The sequence below is a fragment of the Orcinus orca genome, chromosome 17 (assembly GCF_937001465.1).
Source record: "Orcinus orca chromosome 17, mOrcOrc1.1, whole genome shotgun sequence".
Classification (NCBI taxonomy): domain Eukaryota; kingdom Metazoa; phylum Chordata; class Mammalia; order Artiodactyla; family Delphinidae; genus Orcinus; species Orcinus orca.
The window spans coordinates 33,200,457-33,226,417 of record NC_064575.1 but is presented as its reverse complement, the minus strand read 5'-3'; the positions used below and the strand labels follow the sequence as shown (position 1 = coordinate 33,226,417).

General features: G+C 37.4%; 1 protein-coding gene across 1 annotated transcript; it reads right to left on the bottom strand.

Annotated features, from left to right (window-relative positions):
* Nucleotides 1-6,382: 6,382 nt before the first annotated feature.
* Nucleotides 6,383-6,961, bottom strand: LOC125961826 (calmodulin-1-like). The gene has a single exon (XM_049700858.1). The coding sequence runs from the start codon at nucleotides 6,891-6,893 to the stop codon at nucleotides 6,444-6,446; it is 450 nt and encodes a 149-aa protein (XP_049556815.1). The 5' UTR covers nucleotides 6,894-6,961; the 3' UTR covers nucleotides 6,383-6,443.
* Between the last annotated feature and the right edge of the window lie 19,000 nt (nucleotides 6,962-25,961).

Below are 25,961 nucleotides of genomic sequence, written 5' to 3'. Positions count from 1 at the left end.
CGAGAAAAGTGAGAAGAACAAGACTAATAAATATAATGAGGGCTGTGGGAGGATTCATGCTTAATAGGGAAAGGGATGCTCCTCTGATTAGGTGAATTAACAGGTGACTGGCTGTGATACTGTCTGTTAGTCGTAGGGCTAGGGCTATTGGTTGGATAAATAAGCTAATAGTTTCAATAATTACTAGCATCGGGATAAGAGGGATTGGTGCCCCAGGTGATAGAAAGCAGCCTACAGATGCTTTTGCTTTATGGCAGAAGCCAGTGATCACAGTGCCTGCTCATAAAGGGACCACTGTGCCTAAGGTTATTGAAAGTTGCGTAGGGACGCAAATGAGTTCAGTAAGAGGCCTAGTAAGTTTGTTGGCCAATGAATAAGGGACATAAGGATTAGTGTTCTGGTTTGTCCTTTATAGTTCTGGATGTTCATTATTTGTTCTGACATAAGCTGAAGAAGTCATTGTTAAAGAGAAATTATGTGGTTATTAATCAGTCGGTTGAGTGCGGGGGAAAAATACCTGGAAACATAATAATTAAAAATAACAACAGTCAGTCCTAGTATCGCTGGGGTAATAAAAGAAGCAAATAGATTTTTGTTCATTCTGTTTTTGTTTCTCAAGGGTTAAATAAGAGGTAGCTTTTTTTTCTCGGTGAGAGCTAGCTATCTAGAACGGAAAAGCTCTAAGAGAAGAAAGCTAGCTTTATCAATATCAGTATCAATATCAATACTTTGTACATAATCTTTGTATTTCTTGTATCAACCAGCTGTAACCGATATTATCATTGCCACTGGCAGGGCCAGCACATCAAGGAGTCAAGATGTGGGGTCTGGGTGAAAAAGATACAGATGAAAATCTTTAACATAGACCATCTGAGATCTTTGCCTACCTCATAAAACTGTTTCAGCATTAAATTTTACATAAGAAATATTTTAGCAATGTCTTGATATACAGTTACTCTAAAATAATAGAGGATGTTATTGTTGGTATGGTTGTGGCTTTTATCTTTATCAAATAAAACCTAGTCCTAAATTTAAAGAGGTTCCAATTGAAATAGAGAACATTAACATGGAATGCAAGCAAATGAGAACCAGAAAAAAAATATCATGAATAAAATTTCATTGTAGTATTTGACTACATTATTGATTGTTTTTATCGTTATGAAATATGAACACCTGCTCTTTCGTGAATGTCAACTCTGGGTTGAACTGTGTTAGGTGCTTTACATACACAATCTCATTTAATCATCCTAACATCACTCTAAGGTAGGCATTACTATAATCCTCGTTGTAAATATGAGGAAATTGAGCTTAAATGAAGTTCAATATTGTTCTCAAAGTCCCCCGGATGGTGGTGATGCTTAAGCTATGATAGCAGATATTGATCTCAAGCAGGTAGCAGGATGTAAGGACTTCCATCCTTCTGCCCCACTGGACCCCACAGTACACCATCTAAATTTGTTTGGGCATATTTACACCATCTCTCTACTGTTATGTGTTTGCAAGAAACGATGGAGGTGGAGTGGCAGCTCATGTGATGGAAAGGGTAGAAAAACTCAGTTCCACGTTTAGCCCCATGGATGTGGATCACCACTAGGGGTCAGGCTAATATTCAGGCATATTTCAGTATTTTTTGGCATAACCATAATGCACAAAACACAAAGCAGCACCTTAATTTGCTCCCCAACATCCAAATGTAAAACAGAACAGCTCTTTGGAAAAGTATTTGGTAGTTTCTTAGAAATTTCGACATAAACTTAACACACAACCCATTCTTTTTATTGCTGAATTGTATAATATAACGATTCATAAGTTGATAAGATGAAAAGCTCCACAAAAATTAGAGATAAGAGCAGGCCAAGGGTGAGATAAGACTTTGACTCACGCTGTTTCCTTCCTAAAACATTCACCCCTACCCATATCCTGCTGTAGCAACCTCCTCCATCCCTTCTAACTTCTTTTAAAAGATTTTGTCTCTGCTTCATGTCTCTTCATCCTCATATCATATTCAACCCTCAATCCACTGCAATCTGGCTTCAGCCCACATTATTCTACTAAAACTATTCTTGCCAACTTTGTTATGACCTCCCTTTTGTTACATGTAGTAGGTGTATTCCAGCCTTCATCTTTACTTCCTGTCTCAACACTTCTGGCCCTGTCGATGATTCCTTCTCTTATACTGATTCTCTTTCCATGTAATTAGTGATATTTTATACTTTTAATTTTCCTTCCACACCTATAGTTACTTCTTCACCAGCCTTATTTCCGGGTTCCTCCTCCTCTGTCCATCTTTTATGTGCTGATACTACTTAGGCTCCTATGCAAGATCCACTTTTCCTTTTACTTTAAAGTGGGGTCAGAGGATCATCTGCATCAAAATCATGGTAAGGGACTCTATTTGTCAAGCGTATAGATTTGTGAGCTACATCCTATACCTACTCAGTAAGACTCTGGAGTTGGTGCCCAGGATTCTGAATTTTATCACACCTCCTGGGTAATTCATCTGACCCCAAAGTTTGAGAATCTCTTCAACATCTTCCCTGGGTAATATCGTCCATTCCTAAATGCTCAATTACCATCCACCTGATAAAAGTTCTAAACTTTATATCTCTAGGTCACATCTCATTCCTGAGCTTCAAAATCCACAGGCCCAAATTTCTGCTAGCCATTTCATTTAGAGTCCTACAGAAACATAAAACTTTCTATGCCCCAAATGATCTCACTACCTTCACTTGCAAACTTCTGTGTTTTCTATCTTTGGAAGTGGAACCAGCCACCACTGCTGCAGATTCCAGAAATCTAATTAGCTTCCCTGACCTCATATCCTCACCCTCCTCTACTTCCAAACAGCTGCGAAGCTCTCTCAATTTAATCTTCTAAAAAATGATGATTCCAGCTACTTCTCTCCATCAACACTTAGTGCTATTCTAGTTGAGGCCAGCATCATGTATCATCTGGAACCACTATAGCAGATTCCAAAAGAGTCCCTCAGCCTCTAGACTTAGGCTCTCACCTAACCGTGATCTTTTCTTCACACTGAAATGACTTTTCTAAAATGTGAACCTGACCAGGCAGCTTCCTTATTTAAAACCTTACTACAGAATCCCAATGCTCTTAGAAGGATGGTCATGCTTCCATGGTACAACCTCAGCTTACTGTCTCAGTCTTATTTATTATCCCCAGTTCCTGTTTTATCTTTTAAGAATTCTACCTTTTAGTTAAATTTAACTTCTCTTCTTCGAAGAACACCACATCCTCTTTTGTCTCCATACTTTCACATATTATGCTCACTGTGACTGAAAGATTCTTCTCCATCTCTTTGCTTGGCTGAATTCTACTAATACTTCAGGTATCACCTTCCATATCACTTTCCCTGGGAACTCTCTCTGACCAGCCCCCCCACCAAATTCAAATAAGAGGATCCTGCGGTGTGTGATTATAATACGCTGTACCAACCCCATCATAGCACTTATTATCGTGCATTTTAAGCTTCAGTTTACTTAACCTTTCCTGCACTAGACTATAAGTCTAATGGAGGCTGGAACCACGTGACCACAACTTGGAATGTGCCACTATATATCTACGGAATGATTCAACAGGTGAATGACTTTTTAAAAAACAACCACAATCTAAAAAAACATGTTACAATCTTATATTTTCAGCTTTCATATAATCGAATTAAAATCAAGACTGGGAAATTACATTCTAGATCTTTAAATGATAATATGAACATTATTTTAATATAATATTTGAATTTTTAAGAATATATACGTATAAATTTATTAATATTTTAGGGAAAAGTATTAGACAGTGTTCACAATTCATAATTTCAGAGCCACCTCAGGATGAGCCATAATAAATTATATAAAATTCTTTTCACATATTTGGATATAAGAAATACCACTATAAATTTTAAGCTATTTAATATTGTATTCCTATTTAATAGTACCACAAATTGAATAAAGTTCTTATTTAAATAGACATGAAAAGGAGTCTTGTTCAAGGTCTTTTATCCCTGTTTATTCACTTTCTCTGAATGAATGGAATTTGAAAAGCTATAATATACATTCCCTTATTTGAAAACATATTTTCCTCCTCTAAAACTCATTTTTTTACTCTGTAGATTTCACGATGACCTCTTCACTGGCAATTTCAAGGTACTTCACTTACTTTTGCATGTGGGCTTTTTAAATAGAACCTGACCGCTTTGAACTTTTGTATTTGAAATCCAGAAAGCAAATTCTCCTAGGGTTCCACATTAGGATTCTTCAGCTAGAAGCTAAGACTGGATATGCATAAAATCAAATATTCAAGCCCTAGAAGTCTGTTCTCATGCCTCCTCACTCAGTGGCCATTCCATAGCAAACTCAGCTCTGGACAGCTCCCTCAGAAATTCATCAAGGTGGGGGAATTCATCATAGATCCGATTCAAGGTGTTGTTACATTGCCACCTCATGACAAATCAGAGCTACGCAACTTCAGAGGACATTGGTATATCCACTGGGATATAGAAATTGATAACAGAGCTGGAAGGTTAATTTTTGCCTTCATATAAATGCTAAACAATTTTTAAAGATGCAAATAATGGAGTTTGGAAGACTAGTTCCTTCACTTACTAGTTGTGTGACCCTAAAGCAAGTAAGATAATGTTTTTTAATGAGCATATATCAAATTAAAAATAAAGTGTGGCTTAAGTATACCACAAATGGCATCACACAGGTCCGAAATTGAGTTCTTTTAAAGGGCTGGTTTGTGAATTACATAAGAATATGAGATATAACTCAATATACTAGCATACTCCCTGGTACTGTACACCATTCTGGTTAGCACCAATGGCTCCCAATGACAGGACACTGCACTGCCTGGAAGAAAGTGTCATGATATCAAACAATAGGGCAGAACTCCACCAAGTAATACTGAATACTTTTATTAAGGAAACAGAAAAAGAAAAGAAAATATGAAATAGTGGCAGTTTCTTTGCACAAAAGCTGAGTAAAACTTGTTACCCTCAGGGGAGAAGTTTCTTGAATTGGGAAATCATACCCTGAGCTGAGAGTTTGGAACATTTGTTCACAAACCTATTATCCTTTCTATAGCTTCACATTAAACATCGCAACTAGTTTATTCCCTTACCATCTGGGCCAGTAGGCCAAATTCTACCCTGAATTTTTCATTCCTATATTCCCTGTGGCTGTTTTTACTGATCTGCATGCCCTTTCTCAACAAAAAGTGGCTTTACTCCTCCCTTTCTAATTTTCAGAAACATCTTTGTCATCCTTATGACCTTTCAGTGAGGGACATTCAGCATAAAGGGGAAAAAATATGTAAAAGCATCTTTGTGATGGTTGGCAGAAGATATAAGAGCTGATATCTGTGCCCTTGGGTGATTATGTACCCACTGGGGCTCCAGGTTTCTCATCTGCTCATCTGTGAGATCAGGAGAGTGATCATAAATACTATTATAAGTTTTTTTTTCTCTAACAAAGTAACTTTCATATACATTATCTCATTTAATCCTTATAATATCCTTATATCCCTATGAGGCAGATAACACACCCAGCAACATTTCATAATGGTATTATACAAATCCGCAGAGGTGAATATGAATCACTGCGCCAGTCAAAAACTCTCATTTAAGGCCGGAGGGAAGATTACTTGTTAACATGCAACAAATATTTCCTGAACACCTACTGTGTGTTTACCACTGTATCTACACAATAAGGATGGAGTAATGAACAAGTTAGAACACACCCCTGTCCTTAGCAAGCTTACATACGAGAGTGGAGAAAGACTATAAAGTAGGAAACCAAATAATAAACTAGATGATTTAGAGAGGGACATAGCACCATGAAGATAATAAAGCAATATACAACTTGGAATGGATTTGAGGCAAATTGTGCCAGAAGCAGATTTTCTTTAAGTGGCTAAAACAAAGTAAAAAGCAAGTAACAATAAAAGAAAATGTTTCCGGTACAGGACCAGCAGTACAAAAAAATAGTGTACGAGTACCTGGATAAAACACCCGTTTTGCAATAGTGCAACTTTTAAGTACATATTGTTGACTGTCCACAGTCTACGCAGAGTTACAACTCCACACTTCAACAACAACATGCTGACAGTTCCTAAAGAAAACTACTTAAAAAAAAAGGCATAACCCAGATGTTCCCTCATTTGACCAACTCCATCTAAGTTTAGATGTGCAGAAGGGCCTATTAGAGATATCCAGAGTAAGCCACATGCAACATGTTACTTGATCAATTTTTCTAAAATAAGGTTTCAGGACAATGACAGTAAGATAAGGGAAGAAAACATGGAGGAATGAAGTCCTAATTACTATACATGCATATTTTTTTGACAATAGGGGGAAACCTTTTACAGATAAGTTACAAAGAAAAGTCAAATAAACAATTTTGTACAAGAAATTTAACACGTTCTGTACAATGTCTTCACTTTGCTGTCATCATTTGTACAAACTCTTCATAGTTTACTTGATCATCACCATCAATATCTGCTTCCCTGATGATTTCATCAACCTCTTCATCTGTTAACTTCTCTCCAAGGTTTGTCATCACATGGCGGAGCTCTGCTGCACTAATATAGCCATTACCATCCTTATCAAACACAAGGAATGCTTCTCTAATTTCTTCTTCACTGTCTGTGTCTTTCATTTTTCTTGCCATCATTGTCAGAAATTCCGGGAAGTCAATTGTGCCGTTACCATCAGCATCCACCTCATTAATCATGTCCTGTAACTCTGCTTCTGTGGGATTCTGCCCAAGAGACCTCATTACAGTTCCCAACTCCTTTGTTGTTATAGTTCCATCACCATCCTTGTCAAATAGTGAAAAAGCTTCTTTGAATTCTGCAATCTGCTCTTCAGTCAGCTGGTCAGCCATGCTGCAAGCGCTACCGGTCTCCGGGACTCGACTACTCAACCACTCAGCTCGTTTGCTCCACTCGGACTAATTCTGTTCTGCTACTTTAATAGACTTATTTTATGCCTAACAGAAACTCAATACATGGTTGATGAGTAAATCTCCAATCAGAATTCATCCCTCCGTTACCTCTATGCCTAAGGAACGGAGTCTGAATCTGTTGTAACAATACTCCCTGTGTGGAAGTCTGGAAAGAAAGTAGAAAGATTTTTGACAAGGACAGTGATTGAAGAAAGAAACAGATTTGAGAGATTCCAGAGAAAGAAGCAAGGACCACGATGACGAGGGGGAGGTGAAATTTTGGGGGGATTCTGGGTGGGTGCAATGAGGAAGGAGGAAAGCTCCAGAATGATGGCCAGGTTTGGCGTGAATAAATGGCTAAACTATCAGTTCTCCCAAAAGAGGGTTACCTGATTTATAATGTTTGACACATCCCTTATCACACAAAAGTGCTCGATTGCTTGAATTGTTTTGAATAGTATGTTTTCCTTAGTGCTAATAATGAAAACATAATTAAAAGCATGTTTGTAGTGAGAGGCAATAAGTTCATTTTTGCACATGACAAATTTAAAGTTCTTATGGGACCACTAAGCAAAGAGGTCCCATTGCTTGCTGGATATATACGAATGGAGCAGATGGGAAATAGGGTCTAGATTTGTAGATGTGATGTTGATGAGGTTATTGAAAGCAACACAGTATAAAGAGAATATGTAACCTGAGAAGAGAAGAAGTCAGACATTGGAATATCAACATTTAGTGAAGCGATAGGTAACTATGATGAGAGAGGGGTGGAATAGCCAAAGGTGTAGGAGAAAGACCAGGGCAAACTGGTTTCACAGAATTCAAGGTGGAAAAAAAATCATGTAGAAGAGAGTACTCAACTGTGCATTTCACTGGATATAAATTTTATATCAATTAAAAAAAACCACTTACCCTCAGACATCCTTTACTAATTTGTTTTGGCCTAGATTGTTTTGCTTCTAGAGATTCACTGCCTCTGTTGGTATGTTGAAACAGCAGCCTCCAGTGGTTATGGTCATGGAGAACTAGGATTTATGGACTAGGTACGGTTTTTTCATATAGTACATGCTCAACAAAGTGAGTTGAACTAAATTAATTGTTCTTCAGTCACAAAGAAACAAATGTTTTGTGTGACGCTTTCTTAGGGCAAAGAACATTGGCTTAAAGTGAAGGTCCTGGGATTATGCTGGTAAAACAGTCAAGACTGTTTGCTTGAAATACTGATCCACGGTCCAATCGTTGTTTGCTGGCTGCTGTGGCAATCTGAAGCTCCCAAGATCAGCATCTTTGCTCTCCCTTCCCCTCAATTTTTGGTTGTTATGGTAGGGACAGCAAGCCAATAGTTATGCTTAGCTCTGAGTATATGATCAATTATTTCTTTCTTCATGGTATGCTTTCTTAAAAAGCCAAAAAGTGCATTTTTACCCTAACAAGCCTTTTAAAAGTTGCTCATAGTGTGCCACTGACAACAATAGTCCTAAATTTCAATTTCTACTCCACCTCTCAGACTTGCTTTATCTTTTTTAGATCTTTTCTTCTCATCTGACGAGAACATGTTTTTCCAGACCTCAAGAATATTGAGAACTCCACTGAGTCCACAACACCAGGCACTGGGGTCTTGCAGAGGCGCACAGTTACTAAACAGTTGCTGACCCTTCCTTATAGCTCTCTATCACTTTCTTGTTTCCACTCGTCCGACTTCGGAGCTCTCTTGAAAGCCCATCTCCCTTACGCTACATTAAGCCCCTCTCAATTCCACCCAACATTTTTCCATGGCTCCCTGCTTCCTTAATCTCTACTTCCCATCTATTCCCCTGGTAAAATTTAGCTTCTCTAAATTCTTCACTTATGTTTTGCATTGACATGCCTTATGTCCAGTCATTTCAGTGAAAGGAAATACCCTAAAAGGGAAGGATTCACCAAGAAGAATGAGGACCATTGATGGATTATACTTTTGCGTGTGACTTTGAAATTCCAAATTCATCTTCATTTTCAGCACGTGGTTATATCATATGATGAAGTGAAATATCAATATGTTTAAAAATATAATTTTGTATTTGTGACGAAATCTAATTTATTGAAATTATATTTCTATACACACACACACACACACACACACAAATGGCTATGTTCACAGTTCCCTAAATCTACCATATTTTAGAAATGTAAACATTTTTATATTGGTAGCTACATTACCCCACTGTTTTACTTATTTTACTTAAAAAAAAAGAAAATATTTGCCTTCTTGTTAAAGGAAAGCTAAGTAAGGAAAAAAAAGTTACTTTAAAACTATAAAAAGATATATCAGAAGAAAAAAAAGTATGAGAGGCATCTAGGAATTTCAGAGTTTTCTCATGGGCATGGTGAAGTGAACACTAGAATCAAGTTAGAGTTCTACCACATACTATTCCTATGTTTCTGGAAAAGTCATGGAGTCTATATTCATGATCCATAGGGATGCTGTCAGAACCAACAAGATAACCTACCTAAAATTGCTGTGTGCTCTTGTGTTCTCCCAGAATTGTAGTGAATGGGAATTATTTGGATTGTGTGGAAACAAGTATATAAAGCAAGCTCCAGAAGAATTCCGTTTTCTTTGTTTTTCTGATCAGGTTCGATACTATGATCAGATGCATTATATAACCTCTAAATGCTCTTGTTCACTGTAGAATATAACTAAGTACTTCTATTCAAAACCAAGTCATGTTACCCATCTGACTATAATAACTCACACACTGGGTTGGCCAAAAGTTCCTTCGGGTTTTTCCGTGGATGTTACAAAAAATCCAAAGGAACTTTCTGGCCAACCCAATATTTTGAATTCAAAAATCTTTGGATTAGAATGCCTACGTGCCAATAACTCTAGCCATTGGTGTTGACATATAAAATGAAGGTAAATGCAGCATCTTTCTTACACATTTCACTACTGCTTAGCAAATGGCCCACAAAAGGAGTATAATACATATACTAAATTTGATGGCATAGATCAATGGATAAATGAATGACCGAATGAATGACATACAGAAGCTACGGCACGTTGAGGCAATGAATGCACTGAGTGACAGACGGGAGTCACGGAGTTGTGAAGTTGCTGGGAAGCCCACCTCACACTTCACATCTGGCAAACCATCACTCATTTTTGAAGCCCCAACAACGAAAAAAATCTTCCAGCTACACAGCTTCTGAACCTCAGGCAGGACTGCTCACTCAGAACTATGTCTAGCCCTCCTTAAGATCACCTGCCATGCTGCATGACAACTGGCACTGGCATTTGGCCTGTTAGGCCACAGACCCCCTGGAGGAGGAGCTGTGCATTTCTGAACACACAGAGCCTGGGACCGTGCCTGACACACACAGAAGGTCTTAACAAGAAAGTAAAGAGCTAGTTGAATAAAAGAGTACTTTACATTTCACTTGAACTCCTTACTGAATAAAGACAATAATTTACTCTTCAGGGAAAAAAAAAGAAAACGAAAAACCCATCAATCAAGTAATAAGCTCAGTAGAGTTGGGAAGGAAAAAGAGTAAAACAGGCAGTCATAGCACAGCTGAAAAGCAGACTCGACCATTTATTCTTCTTCTGCACTTAAAACATTTGAGAATGCCATTCTCAGAAAATTACTATAAACGTTCTCATTTATATAATAGGAGAAGCCAGTGCGTGTTTTCCTTCTGTAATTACGGTTATCCAAGAAATCCCATTCAGTGCACTCCCCCCACCCCTTTCCTTCCCCAAACCACAAAGATTCTCAATTACCATTTAGTAGGTTTCCTTGTATATGGGCACTAGATGATGAGAAAGTAAGTTCTACCCCTTCCTCCTTCGAGCACAAATAAAATGAGGGCAGGGGTTTCTCATTTACTTTGTTCTCTGCTCCTTCCTCAGCACAACTGTACCTGGCACAGAGCACATACTCAATAACTAACTGTTGCTTGAATGACTGACTACATATTTGATAATAAAGTCATAAATCCTCTCAGCTGAAAAATCTTTGTTTTCCATTCTTAGTACTTGCTTTTTTTTTGGCATGATATCTAAATGTAACCAAAGAAAACTAATAGAAAAAATTTTAAAGATACCTATTAATTTTTTATACATATTCTTCATTCATTCTCTTTACTCCAATTTAAATCTGAAAATTCATATTAAGCAGCCAGAAGTGTCCTAACTAAACTCAAGAAAATGGAGGCAATGTCTTCAGATTTAATGATTTTAAAATCAGTGTGTGAGTTGACTAAATTTGTTTATAGCATTTTTTGTTGAGCAGGAAGTTTTAAGCATATTTCTTAATGCTTTCATTGTGCAACTTAACTTTTTTCCACTGTAAACATATAAAAATGTAAATATGCAGTGAATCCATAGATGATCTGAGTCCTCTTAGTTCATTCTGCCTTCCCACAGGTGTGTATTCCTCTAGCACTAATCGTTGAATTATATTCAAAGCAATGCTGATCAATATAGAAGTCCTGAACTTAACTACTTCATTACTGCAGAGTTTACAGAGGTGAATTCTGGGTGAAATTTCTAAATAATGCCTTGTTACCACTGGAGATATTAAGTATAGGGCAATTTACCCTGTGTTGCCATACATTTCACAAAGCTGCTAAGTTAAACACACTGCAAAAATAACTGCAATGGCAATTTTAAAATTTCTAAACATTTAGAATATTTCAAATAGACTAAAACTTACCTAGGGGAAAAAGTAATGTATATTCATATATTCACCACACCACAGATTCAGTTTGCCAAATTTGCCTCAAAACTTTTTGTTTTTAATGGACTAGGTCTTCACAGATATAGAGATATAGCTAAGCTTTCTGTGAACTGCTGCTCAATCTCCCACATCCTCCCCCACCAGCCCTTTCCCAGGCACTCCCTCTAATGACTTTGGTGATTATCATTACTGTCCATATTATTCTTTTACAAAATATTTCTCCCTAAACAATATTTGCAATATTTTCCCTGTTACTTTAAACTTTATATAAACTGTATTTACAACATGCTCAACATAGAATAACACCCGATAAATGCTGTTAGTCTTTTTGTCTTTTTGCCATGGCATATGCTTTTTTTTATTTTTCTCTTGACACTGCATTTGAGATTTACTATGTTGGACATAGACATGGAATTATGATTAACTCCCTTTAGCTGTGTCACTGGGCTCTAATCAAACCACTCCTGTCTGAAAGCATCTTTTTCCTTCTTTCGCCCAGCAGCTCCTGGGATCCAGCCACCAGCTCAGGAATGCCTCTCCCCCAAGACTACTTCCTTTGACCTTGGTTTTTTAAAACACTTTGTTGGTATAGAGTGATTTTTTCTTGTAATTTAAACAGGCCTAGCATTACTGTTTCCATTTAATGGACATGAGATAATTTAGAGGTTTTAAAGTGATTTTATGTATAGACCATGTAAACTGAATAAATAAATACATGAAAAAACAAGTAAAAGAAAGACCTTGTAATAAACATTATGTACTGTATTTAATTTTTTAATGCAAATGATTCCATAATTAAGTCTGTATATGTTTCCCTGCTCATATACTAGGGAGTTTTTCTAAAATCACAGCTAGTAACAGAACTGCTAGGTTAAAAATGGGTACAATTTTACTTACTAGATACTACACAATTGTTCTGCAAATTAGGCTTATCAAGCTATGCAAAAGACAATAGGGTCTAAAAATGTCCCTTTCTAAACACCCTTACCAACATTTGGTATTGTAAGAATTTAAAATATTTTACCGATTTCCTAGATCTCCTTGTTTCTCATATATTTCACCAATTTCTAGTGAAGTTGAACATCTTATCAATTCTTTATCCATCAGTCCAGTATGGTCCCTTCTAGAAATTGCCTGCTTCGATCCTCATTTGTCCATTTTCCTATTAGTTACTGTCCTGCTAATTTATAGAAATGCTTTATAACTATGAAATATTGATCCTACATTGTTTACATGTGTTGCAAACATCTACTCCCAGTTTGTGACTTGGCTGTTTATAGTGATTTTTATTGAACAGGATATTTTTATGTGGATCAATATGTCAACTCTTTTATTCAAGGTTCGAATTTTACATTTCATTAAAGAAACTCATTCTTATTTTAAGTTTATAAGAAATCATCTTACATTTTATTTTTTAAATTTTATTTACATAATTAGGTATTTAACCTAAATGCAACAGATTTTTTTTATATTTGAATGGTATAGATTTTTTTTTTCTATATGGATAACATAGTACTTCCAGGTTAGTTATTTACCAGTCCATTTTTTTCTTCAGTGATCTGTAATGTCATCTCTATTATGTATCACGTTTACATTCACATGCAGGCAACAGCATTCTTTCCCTGGTTTAAAAAATCCAGATCAAGAGGACAGTAAGTTGTTTTAGTCAGCTCAGCCTGCCATAACAAAATGCCACAGGCCAGGTGTCTTAAACAACAGACATTTATTTCTCACAGTTCTGAAGGCTGGGAAGTCCAAGATCAAAGTGCCAGCAGATTCAGTGTCTGGTGAGAGCTGATTCCTGGCTACAGAGGGCCTCCTTCCAGCTTGTGCGTACATAGCCTTTCCTCCATGTGTGCTTGTGGGGAGGGAGTTGACTCTCCTGTCTCTTCTTCTTATGAGGACACGAATCTCATCATGAGGGCATCACCCTAAACCTAACTACATCCCAAAGGCCCTCCAACCATCACACTGGGGGTTAGGGTTTCAATATATGCATTTCGAGGGGGCACACAAAACACTGAGTCCGTAACATAGGTGCTCAATAAGTGTTCTTTGATGCATCAAAAAGTAATTTAGGGCTTCCCTGGTGGCGCAGTGGTTGAGAGTCTGCCTGCCGATGCAGGGGACACGGGTTCGTGCCCTGGTCCAGGAAGATCCCACATGCCGCGGAGCGGCTGGGCCTGTGAGCCATGGCCACTGAGCCTGTGCTCCACAACGGGAGAGGCCACAACAGTGAGAGGCCCTAGTACCGCAAAAAAAAAAAAAAAAGTAATTTAAACTGATTCTCTGCAGCAGCCTATTACTGAAACATCTTTTAAATCATCTTTCCCCTCTATGAATATAGAGCTAACCCTAGCTATAGAGGAGCCACATCATTTGGGTATTTAGCTTATAATATTCTAATTGTACACATCTAGGGAGACAAAGAGAGAAGGAGAGGAACAAGAATTTAAGTAGCCTGAGTGAGTCTGCCTGCCCTTCCATGCACTAAATATAACCAGGAGGGTAGTGAACAGGGAGACACAAATTAACTGTGCCTACAAGGGGTGTCGGTCCCTGGGAACCTCTCTCAGAGTAATCAGCTTGCAGTGTGTGCAGTGTGGTTCTAGTTTGAAGATACGCATTTTTCACATACGTATTTTACTTCATAGAATTGTACACAAATCTACTTACGCTGCACTTTATGTCAAACTTAACGGATTTCTAAAGGCATTTTTTTACTATACATGGTTTTTGCCCTAAGTGCTGACTAAACCCTAATTGCTGAGTCAGACACTGCTCCACCGTAATCAGTGTGTCAACAGAACATCAAAATACTCTTCTTTAAACAAGAGGTCAGATAAAAAGAGAAGTTTCTAGTCTTCACTCACAGGTGAACCAAGACGTGCAGGGATAAGAGTGATTTCTGAGATAAAGGCAGCATGAAATAGAAAACTAGTGAGGATGTGCTGTATAGCAAGGGGAACTCTACTTGGTGCTCTCTGGTGACCTGGATGGGAGGGAAATCCAAAAAGGAGGGGAATATGTGTATACATGTGGCGGGTTCACTTCACTGTGCCGCAGGAGCTAGCACAACATTGTAAAGCAACTATACCCCTGATTAAAAAACAAAAATAAAAACAAAAAACCCCAGCATGTCTTAGTTTCCAAGGTAAACACAGGTATACCAGGACCCTGAAAACCTGGAAACAGAGCCTCTGTCCACCAGCAACAACTGGGCAACAACAACCTGGCCCTTTCCTCCTGGATGAAGAAATGAGTTTGCTGACACTGTGTTTGTTTCAAGACCCAGAAAGTGCCAAATACTATGAAGTCACAGAAATGAACATGACACGTTATGGTGGAAGCTCTTCTCAAAAGATGGCAGACACATTGAATAGAAAAGGGTTTGGCTGTACCAAGAAGTGAGTTTCTCAAAGCTACAGAGAGAATGACTTTGCAGGGACAGTGGCATTGCTGAGAAGGTGATTCCTTTAGGAACACTGTTGACAGACAAAGCTTTGCTGATAGTGGCTACACCTGCCAATTCTCTGTGTGGCTAACTCACTTCTGATAACCTTTTATATCAGCTTGTTATGTCAGGAACTTAATCCAGCCCAGCAGTGGTTTTGTGGTGCTGTCCAGACAACCTATTCTCACCTGAAATGCTTCAATGGCTGTATCTATCCAATGGCAAGGAAAATTAGAATAATTTTCCCAACAATTTATTATACCATAATAATAGTTTACCTGAGGAACTAGGAGCAGAATTCATTCCCCATTCTTTAAAGCATGATTCCTTTCTGAATCAATCACAGGATATTAGCTCTTCTAGGTATCTCAGAGATTACCAAGTCCCATAATTTGGATAAGAATCTGAAAAGTAGAGGCACTGAGTAGTCCACAGTCACAACGCTAAGAGGCAGAGCTGGTCTTAAACACCGCTTTCCTAGATCTTTGCATCCTAAATCTTCACTCAGCATTTGCATCCACAAAGCCAAATGCCAATAAGCTAATCAGGATCCTATCAATGCAGCTATTTTCTTGCTTAAACAATTTACTACTTTAAGAGACTAGAGACCTAAAACTTTGTGCTCCTAAGAGCTTAAATGGAATGAAACAAGAAAAAATCTGTATAACTGGGGTTATCTGTAATGCTCTTTTTTTAAAGTTAAAAAAAAAAAGGAAAGAAAATGGCCGTAATTCTTCTCCACTGACTAGGTTTACTTGGGGTTGGTTATTATTTCAGAGTAGCAGGTTTTAAAGGGACAGTCAGGTCTCAACGGCATGAAGAAAGGTGCACAATTTTTTCTGAAGCTCATCAAATTAATAATGACAATAATAATAAGACTAATAATATGATAGCTAGCTTTTATTGAGTTTGTGGGTTTTTTTTTTTTTGGCCACACCACACAGCATGCGGGATCTTAGTTCCCAGACCAGGGATTGAACCTGTGGCCCTTGCAGTAGAAGCACAGAGTCCTAACCACTGGACTGACAGGGAATTCCCTATTGAGTTCTTATTAGTATCTAAGTTCTATCTATCATTTAATCCTCATAATAAACTATATGGTAGATATTATTTACCTATGAGAAAACTGAGGCATAGAGGAATTTTAAACCTTATGGAGGAAGGAATTGAATCTAGGAATGCCTCCTTAAAAATCACAATCTTAATCATTCCTTACTGAGACGATCCTCTTACAAAGATAGGGAGATGGACTTCAGAACTCTCATCGTCTTTTCTGGATTTAGAATTTTAGTTCACAAAAGGTGAATCTGCTACCTGATTTGCTGGTACCCTCAAAGAGTTAATGATCCTTCCAAGGCAGAAATTCCTTGGAAGGGAGTAATTCACAGCCTGGGGAAATGCAGACCAATATGTATAACATGGTAAGCAAATGAGTTCTTTCTATTGCAGTGTCGAGGGTGACACATTACATAGGATCCTCTCTGCATCCTGTGGATAGCGGCATCTATATAATGTACTCAAAATAAATAAGGCTTTGAGTGTATGGGAAAGATAATCACAATTCAATTTACACAGAGACATGAATCGTCTACTGTATGTTACAGTGACTGCTCAACTTCTCAAAGAAAACATTCGTTCTTCTTCTTTCCCAAAGAGCATCTTGCTCATCTACTAACTTCATATTTTCAAATACAGCTGTTTCCCTCTCAGATGTCAGAAATGCCACCACACATACTGGATCCCCTTGAAGGGATCAAGAGAGAGTCAAGTTCTCAAAAGTGCCTCATGAGCACAAGAAGAAGGTCCAAGTAGTGTGTGAAGGGGAATGAGACAGTTTCCATTCTCTTGAAAGATGGCTAATCTCAACTGTAATGGATGGTCAGAGAGTTGCTGGTGAAGAGGGACCGACACACTGCTGTGGCAAGGCACACAGGTGCAGAGTTTTGGAGTATCTACAGGAGAGCCTTCCATTCCTCAGAGCCAACAGTATGGCAGTGATTCCAAACACACAGGCAACGCTCCACCCTCAAGGCCGTATTACACGTACGTGGCTAAAAATGGAAACTTTCCTACTGTCCCAAAATGGGGATGCTGTTAAACACATATGGTGCATTCTCGTTAAGGAATACTATGTAGTCACCAAAGACCACACTTAAAAAGCACAAACAGTAAAAGATAACAATAAATATTAGATTCTACTACTTTCATAAGTTTTGTAGTTTTAACTCATTCTCTCCTTTTTTTCTCTCTCTTACTTTCCTTTCCTTTTCTTCCCCATTAATTCAAACGAAAAACTACATTGGAGAAAGTGTGGTAGGGAATATACCAAAACGATGAAAGGAGTTCTCTGTGAACTGGTCATCCTTATTTCACTTTAAAGAGGGGAAATGTAAGGATCAAAGTGGTCCAATGTCTTTGACCCTGGTATACAGTACTGGTAAATTGGGGTGATATAATACCATGCTGCTTCACACCTACCCACTGAAGTTAACACCCCCCACCCATTCCTCAGTTGTGAAATGATGACCTTTCTGATCTCTTCAAATGCTGGTGTAAAGGGGTCCAGACACATATGACTGTGAGACTTGCATGTTCTTACTATAAAAAGTTCACCAAGTTAAACGTATTATAATTTCAGAAGTCATATTATTAGAATTAGAATTATCAGGTCTTTAATGTGTATATTATAAGAACAAGTTCTAGTTGAAATGAATTATTTTAAATTAATGAGCAGACCTGAAAATCCATTTTCATTCAGTCATTCATTCACTCATTTGCCATATATTTATTGAGCACCTTTGGTGTCCCAGGTCTTGTGCCTGACTCCAGGAATATAAAAATTAATAACATAGGCCCTACTTTCAAGAAGATCAATGTCAAGTGAAACATGATATACACACACACTAAAGTTGCACACACATGCTATGGTAATTATAATGATAGGGATAGTCCCAGGTATGAGTTAGAGAGGCATGAAGAAAAGTAACAGCCTGTAAAGGATTCCTGAAGAAAAGAAGGGAATGCCTTAGTCAAATTATATAGTATTAATAGAGATATCTAGGGGGACAGGGATAAGAAAGAACATGCCAAAGAGCTGGAAAACACTGAGTTCAAAGCAAAGAGAGACAAAGGATGAATTTTTCCACCTGGAGCAGATGACAGCAAAACTTGTTCACCAGTTATAGTTCAGATGCGAACCACTACAGGGAATTGACAAGATAATCAAATTAATGCTTATATTCATCTTTACCATGTATTTTCCATAGCTGCTAGAGCTCTCCAATGGTTATATAAAAGATGGCTTTAGTGGGACAAGCCATGTCCCCCCGCCCAAGTACAACAAACCAATTTGTGTAAGACATGCTGAAGCCTTGAATTAGGGAAGTGGTGGCAGGGATAGAGAAGGAAGAACAAATTCAGAAATTAAGTAGATTAATCTATATGATCAAGGTATGGACCATCCCAATATACACACAACCTCAGGATTTGCATACTATTTCAGGGAGTCAAATAATTTAAAGCTCATCCTAAGTGTCTACGAATACTCAATTAAGAATGCTTCATCTATAATAAGTAAAACTGTGATGAATACCTGTGGAAATTAATTTTCACTTCAAATTATCAAACTACCATTGCTGTTAAACACCTACAATGAAGACTGGCCTACTTCTCAAACTGATTCAGTGAAGTTTTATTTTAGATATGGTTTATTAGGGGGTTTCCCTGGTGGTGCAGTGGTTGAGAGTCCGCCTGCCGATGCAGGGGACACGGATTTGTGCCCCGGTCCGGGAAGATCCCACATGCCGCGGAGCGGCTGGGCCCGTGAGCCATGGCTGCTGAGCCTGCGCGTCCAGAGCCTGTGCTCTGCAACGGGAGAGGCCACAACAGTGAGAGGCCCGCGTATCGCAAAAAACAAACAAACAAACAAACAAAAAATGCACACGCCTTTTGACTCAGAAATTCCGCCTCTAGGAATTTTATTCTAAGGAAAAATTGGAAATTGGCACAAAGATATTAAACACAGATAAATTCATTTTTGCAGAATTATGGAAAGAGGGGTAAGATGACTAGATAAAAAGCCAGAAACCTGCAACAGGAGTTAGAAAGCTAAATCATGGTACATCTGTGGGATGGAATACCTTGCAGCTTTTTAAATTGTGGAAGAATATTTTTAATGACATGCAACGTCTCTAATGTTGGATTACATTTCTGCATGACTGTTATACTTCAAAGAAAAGGTTACTCTAAAAAAATTAATAATATATCTGGCCATTCTCACTTAGTATGTGGTTTTATCATTTAGATGTGTGGTTCAGATTTTCAGAATATGGAATGCTAGTAAAAACCAACAGTCAAAGAATTAAACTGTAGAATATGATAACTTCAATATTTTATTATTTGGCCTTTGTCTACACTCCCCTCAGCTCCATATACATCTCTAAACTATGGCTAAGGAAGTGAGAATTAATATAATTAACAAAGGAGGCCAACACTATGAGAATCATGAAGGAAGAAAATAAGAGAAAAACTGACAATTAAAAAAACTGTCTAAATATTTCTTGAATAAACCAAAATTTACTCAGGGAAACTTTAGATTTAATCACATTAAAAAAACAGAAAGAACCTAAAAATCTACTCTTTTAAAAACATTAATTACTCAATAAATACAATTATAGCAAAGGATATTCTGTTTCTTGACTTTAGTTAGGGTCCATGTATGGGTTCACTTTGACATGATTTACTGAGCTATATAGGCGCTTTTCTTTATGTTAACTTCATATGTTTTCTTTATGTTAACTTCAACGAAAACATTTAAAATCTAAGTCTTGAGAAGTAAATATGGCTGCAAATGCTTTGTATGTTGTGGATCCCATGCGAAGAAGAAAACTTGGAAGGAATTCATATCTAGCTAAGACAAAAAGAATTGAAATTCAAAGATTGAACCCTTTAAGTACAATAGCAAAAGAAAAACTTGTCTGAATGGGTATATGACAAATAACATCTATTTAGAGAACTTAACAGAAATGACTTTACTGTAATTAATGCAACTGCTAGTCCTTTCCAAGATAACACTCTATGATGATGGAAATGTCCAAATCTCCATTGCCCAATACAGTAGCCACTAGCCACATGTAGCTGTTGAGCATCTGAAGTGTGGCTGGTATGACTAAGAAACTGAGTTTTCAAATCAATTTAAGTTAATTGAATTTTAATAGTCATATTTGGCAAGTGGCTACAGCACAGCTAAGAGTAAGCAATGTGAAACCAACTATTTAGCTTTAATATTCAAGTTAATAAGATTGTATGTACTGGAGAAAATAAAATGAAACCCCACTCTTCGGTCTCTACGTCCCCTAGTCTGAAGTGCCTCGTTACTGCTGATAACACCTGCATGGCTGACCATTTACTCCCTAAGAGAAGAAAACTGACACTGCTTATAAGTTCCAAATGACACTGCCAGTGAGCTTTATTTTCTAATGGAACAACTGCTTTCTAGTTAAACGGGTTTCTCAAAAGGTCTAATGATTTGCTGTCATGAAAATATATGTTTTGTCACCATCTTTCTCTTTTCTTTATTTTTTAAGTCAATAATAGGCTACAACTACTAGAAAATTATTTACTTTTTCTTGAAAATATTGGGACAATCACAGTGTCCCTGTTTATGGCTCTATGAAGCTAGAAATTTGGTTATAAATGTCCAGCTTTCCAATCATGCACTGTATCATTTTCACTCTAGAATGGACCATTTCTCTACAACCCTGGAACCTTACATAAACTTCCTCTCCCTATATTTCTCCTACATTTGGACAATTTCAAGTAGGCCTTCAGAATGCAGAGTTCAAGTTCTCCAAATGCCTTCCATAGTATTCACCATTTGATTTTGTCTCTCTACTATGACCTGCTCTACGTTATGTAGTAGTACTGAATATTTTGATAAGGGATTGTGATGCCTATTTAATTTTCTGTCTTCACAAACTATAAGCATGTGAGGTCAGGGGCTGTACCTTATTTGCTGTACACATATATAGTTTATTAATATTTTCTGGGTAAAATGAATGAAATAAATCAAATATTACTAAATTAACTACATCACCAGAGGGGTGAAAAACAAAGGACCTATGTTAATTGTATTATTATTATTTTTTTTTTGCAGTACACGGGCCTCTCACTGTTGTGGCCTCTCCCGTTGTGGAGCACAGGCTCCAGACGCACAGGCTCAGCAGCCATGGCTCACGGGCCCAGCCACTCCGCGGCATGTGGGATCTTCCCGGACTGGGGCATGAACCCGTGTCCCCTGCATCGGCAGGCGGACTCTCAACCACTGCACCACCAGGGAAGCCCTGTTAATTGTATTTAAATTCATTTGATTACACACATGAGCAACAACACACTCTTCTCTAGTGCCTATGGCATATGAAACAAGAGGAGGGTAATAGGCTGCAAGCCTAAGGAAAAAATGTAAGAGCTGAAAATGAGAGATTTAACAAAAGAGGAACATGTTGTATGTTTGCATATATAAATGCCGTCAGGTATAACAGGGATCTGCCAATTTTTTTTTCTTAAATGGCCAGATAGTAAATAGTAAATATTTTACGCTTTGCATGGCATAAGGTCGCCATCACAGATTCTTTTTTTGGGGGGTAACCACCTTGTAAAAATGTAAAAACAATTCTTAGCCTACAGGTTATAGAAAAATAAACTGCAGCCTTCATTTGGCTGACAGATTATAGTTTGACTACTCCTGACATAGAGGATTAGCACTCCTAATGTGAACACTTAAATGATTTGTCATGCTTTGCCTCAAAGAAGAAAATTGCCACATATGGATGATAAATGTTACGTTAGTACGAATCTGAGGCTTCACATCCCATGTTTAAAAAGGAAAGATAAAGAAAGAAAAATAGTCATGGTAATTTAATCAGAACAACGTTGACCCAGTTACAGATGTGTTTGCAGATGGCAATCTGTATAAAATGGTCTGATTAATAAGGCCTGACATATGATAACACCAGGAACCCACACTCCATAGGATGTTGAAAATATCTAAAAATGCAAGTTGCAGAAAAGGGCTCTTCCCCATAGGCTCATGGAGCTTCACTGAACTAGATGAATCCTTCTTTGGAAAGTCTTATCACCATTGCTGGTTATGAAAGATATTGTATCCCATATCTACATTGCGTTTTTCTTTGGATTTTACTTAATCAGAGAAGTAAATATTTTAAAAGGGAGGCAATGTACCTTTTCTTTGTTCTGCCTCTAGAACTAGTGTATTATTCTCCAAATGATGCCAATTATTAGATTTTAAAAAGTGAACACAGTGTTATACTTACTAAATGCCTAAAAAGAGAATTCTCTCTCTTCTTATAACTGAGCAGGACCTTGTGGGGCCTTCCCAGGACAAACGTCCCCACCACCCCCACCCCGGCCACATGTCCTCCGCCTGTCTCTTGTTTGTAGAAAATATTTATTCCCCCAGGCCTCCACTGAGTCATAAAAGCCTGGCTCAAGAATTAATGATTGAAAGAATGTGAACACGTAGTAACAAAAAATAGTAGTTGGACCAGGAGAAATGGTAACAATTTACAGTCACAGAATCTTTAGTTCCTCCCTGAAGGACATAGATAACAGCATCTGACACATACTCTTGAGTTGTTTTGCATATACTAAAACCCCCACTAGACAGAAGAAGCTAACTGCATGATGACTATAAGCACGTAGGTCCCAGACCAGCTGGGGTCTGAGGACTGATGATGTTAATCCCTTGACGCCATCCTGTTAACTCACCATCAACCAATCAGAGAATTATGCAGGAGCTTACCAGGCACCCTGCAACTATCTCCCTCATCTTGCCTTTAAAAACCCTTCCCTGAAATCCATGGGAGAGTTCAGGTCCTTACTTGGCCTTTCAATAAAGGCTGCACTTTCCTTCACAAGAGCTTGGCTTTACTGTGTGTGGGCAAGTGGACCCAAAGGTCTAGTTTGGTAACACTCTTTCTGGCTTATTGAGTGAATTCTCCATTTACATCTTCTTTGTAGCTGCATCTTACCGGCTTAAGAACAATAACTCACCACAAAGCACGTAAACAGAATGTATCTATTATCTCAATACCTTCAGACATGGTTAGTACTTACATATTCAAGTACAGAACAGACAGTCTCCTAGAGAACTTTAGTTTTTCAAGAAACACGGTAAAATGGTTCTAAAATAACCCCTTAATTTTGAGGGAGAGAAATGTCTAGGAAAAAAAAAATAGTGTTACCCACAGAATAAAAAAAAAACAGGCTAAACAGAAATCAATCTTTTTTTTTTCCTTTTAGATTGCAAAAATTGCTAAAGTGGTTAAGGTAGCATACGATTTTTCTTTCTGAAGAACTTTGTCCAGTCTGACAAGTAAATAAATGTGTAACTCTCTCTCTCCTTTTATTGCTGCTGAAACAAGAAATGGAAAATAACTGCAGCGCATTTATGACATACTAGTTTCTTTCTCTACATGAAACACACAATGACAACACTTTATAGATGAACTGTACCTTTGATTGAACACAGAATGGTGGACTAGCTTCACTTTTGTGGAAATGGATAATCTGTCATAGTTTCTGCCCCTGGAAAAAATTACAACCCAAAGGAAAACTACTGGAAAGCCTTTTTTTCTAACAGTGATAAAATATGAAACTGGTATTTTTGGTGTACATAAAATATTTTTAAAAAATTCCTAAGGAATGCTATCATCATCAAAGAATGCTTGAAGAATTTCGTGTTTCAACACATACCACTTCTCATACGTCAAACCATATTATTTACCAAAAAATCATTTTGAGATTGCTTCATGGTTATCATACTCTTGTCTGATCATCAATTCCTTATTATTACTTACTATTACCATTACTATTACTTTTGAAATAAATATGTATTATTAATGAAAATCTGCTTTATATATGGTATATATGTAAACTTAATTTTCCTCTCATACCCTGTAACCTGTAATATGCCAGATCAGTTAAAAGAGCATTTAAATGTTAAATGCTCCTATCACAGGAGTATAAAGTAGAAGAGGTAAATTTTCCCCAACCTCAGAAGAAAAGCATGATCAACTGATGTCCTTTTATGGAATTATAGCAACAAATTCCAGCCAATAATGCCAAAAATCATACTGATTTTTTCTTCTTTAAATAATAGTGAAGTTCCATTGAAACTGTTTTTTAAAGATTAAAAAAATACTTCTAAAAATACATGATTTTACTTTCAATACCAGTTTAGCTGGTCAAGAAATTTTGGTGAATTTTGGTATGAGAGTCTTTCTATTTCCCCTGCTCCAAAAAATCAGTAAAATAACAGGTTACAAAATCTGAAAAGTCTGGGTTTAATAAGCCAAGGTTTCTAGATTTAATTTACTCTGAAAAATAATTGTGCCTATAATACACTGGGATTTTCCAAAAACTTCTGGAGTTGCCATTTGGGAAATTATTAGAAGAATATAATTTTTCTCAATCCAGTTGAAATTTGAAGACTAGGTATATATACTTTTGATAATTATTCTTTGCTTTTTTTGGGGTCTCTGTCTCCTATGCTAACACAAGCTGATTAAAAGTATACCGATCTTAAAGGAAAAACTGATATTCTACAATTTCTTCAATACTCTTTGTATACAACTTGTTGTCTAATTTTCTCCTTGCTAAAAATAACCCTGGGCCACATCACTGCTATGAAGATTAAAATTACTTTTAAATATATTCATTAGGTATTTTCTATATTTAGGATAGTCAAAATCATTATTTTTCATATTTACAAGTTGTCCTTAAGTATATATTGGTTCTAGTTATAAATCTAAATGATTAATCTCCAAAATATACAAAGAGCTCATGGAGATCAATATCAAAAAACAAACAACTCAATTAAAAAATGGGTGGAAGACCTAAATAGACATTTCACCAAAGAAGACATACAGATAGCCAAGAGGCACATGAAAAGATGCTCAATATCACTAATTATTAGAGAAATGCAAATCAAAACTACAGTGAGGTATCACCTCACACCAGTCAGAATGGCCACCATCAGAGTATCTAGAAACAATAAATGCTGGAAAGGGTGCGGTGCAAAGGGAACCCTCCTACACTGTTGGTGGGAATGTAAATTGATACAACCACTATGGACAAGAGTATGGAGTTTCCTTAAAAAACTAAAATTAGAACTACCATATGACCCAGCAATCCCACTATTGGGCATATACCCTGAGAAAACCATTTTGAAAAAATTCAAAAAGAGATATGTACCACAATATTCATTGCAGCACTATTTATAATAGCCAGGACATGTAAGCAACCTAAATGTCCACTGACAGATGAATGGATAAAGAAGATGTGGCACATATATACAATGGAATATTACTCAGCCATGAAAAGAAATGAAATTGAGTTATTTGTAGTGAGGAGGATAGACCTAGAGTCTGTCATACAGAGTGAAGTAAGTCAGAAAGAGAAAAACAAATATCGTATGCTAACACATATATATGGAATCTAAAAAAAAAGTGGTACTGATGAACCTAGTGGCTGGGCAGGAATAAAAATGCAGACATAGTGAATGGACTTGAGGACATGGGGAGGGGGAAGGGTAAGGTGGGATGAAGTGAGAGAGTGGCATGGACATATATACACTACCAAATGTAAAATAGCTAGCTAGTCGGAAGCAGCCACATAGCACAGGGAGATCAGCTCGGTGCTTTTCGAAGACCTAGAGGGGTGGGACAGGGAGGGTGGGAGGGAGACTCAAGAGGGAGGGGATGTGGGGATATATGTATGCATATGGCTGATTCAGTTTGTTGTACAACAGAAACTAACATA

Excerpts from the sequence above, each read along its gene's own strand:
- LOC125961826 (XM_049700858.1), bottom strand. The coding sequence starts at position 6,893 with ATGGCTGACCAGCTGACTGAAGAGCAGATTGCAGAATTCAAAGAAGCT.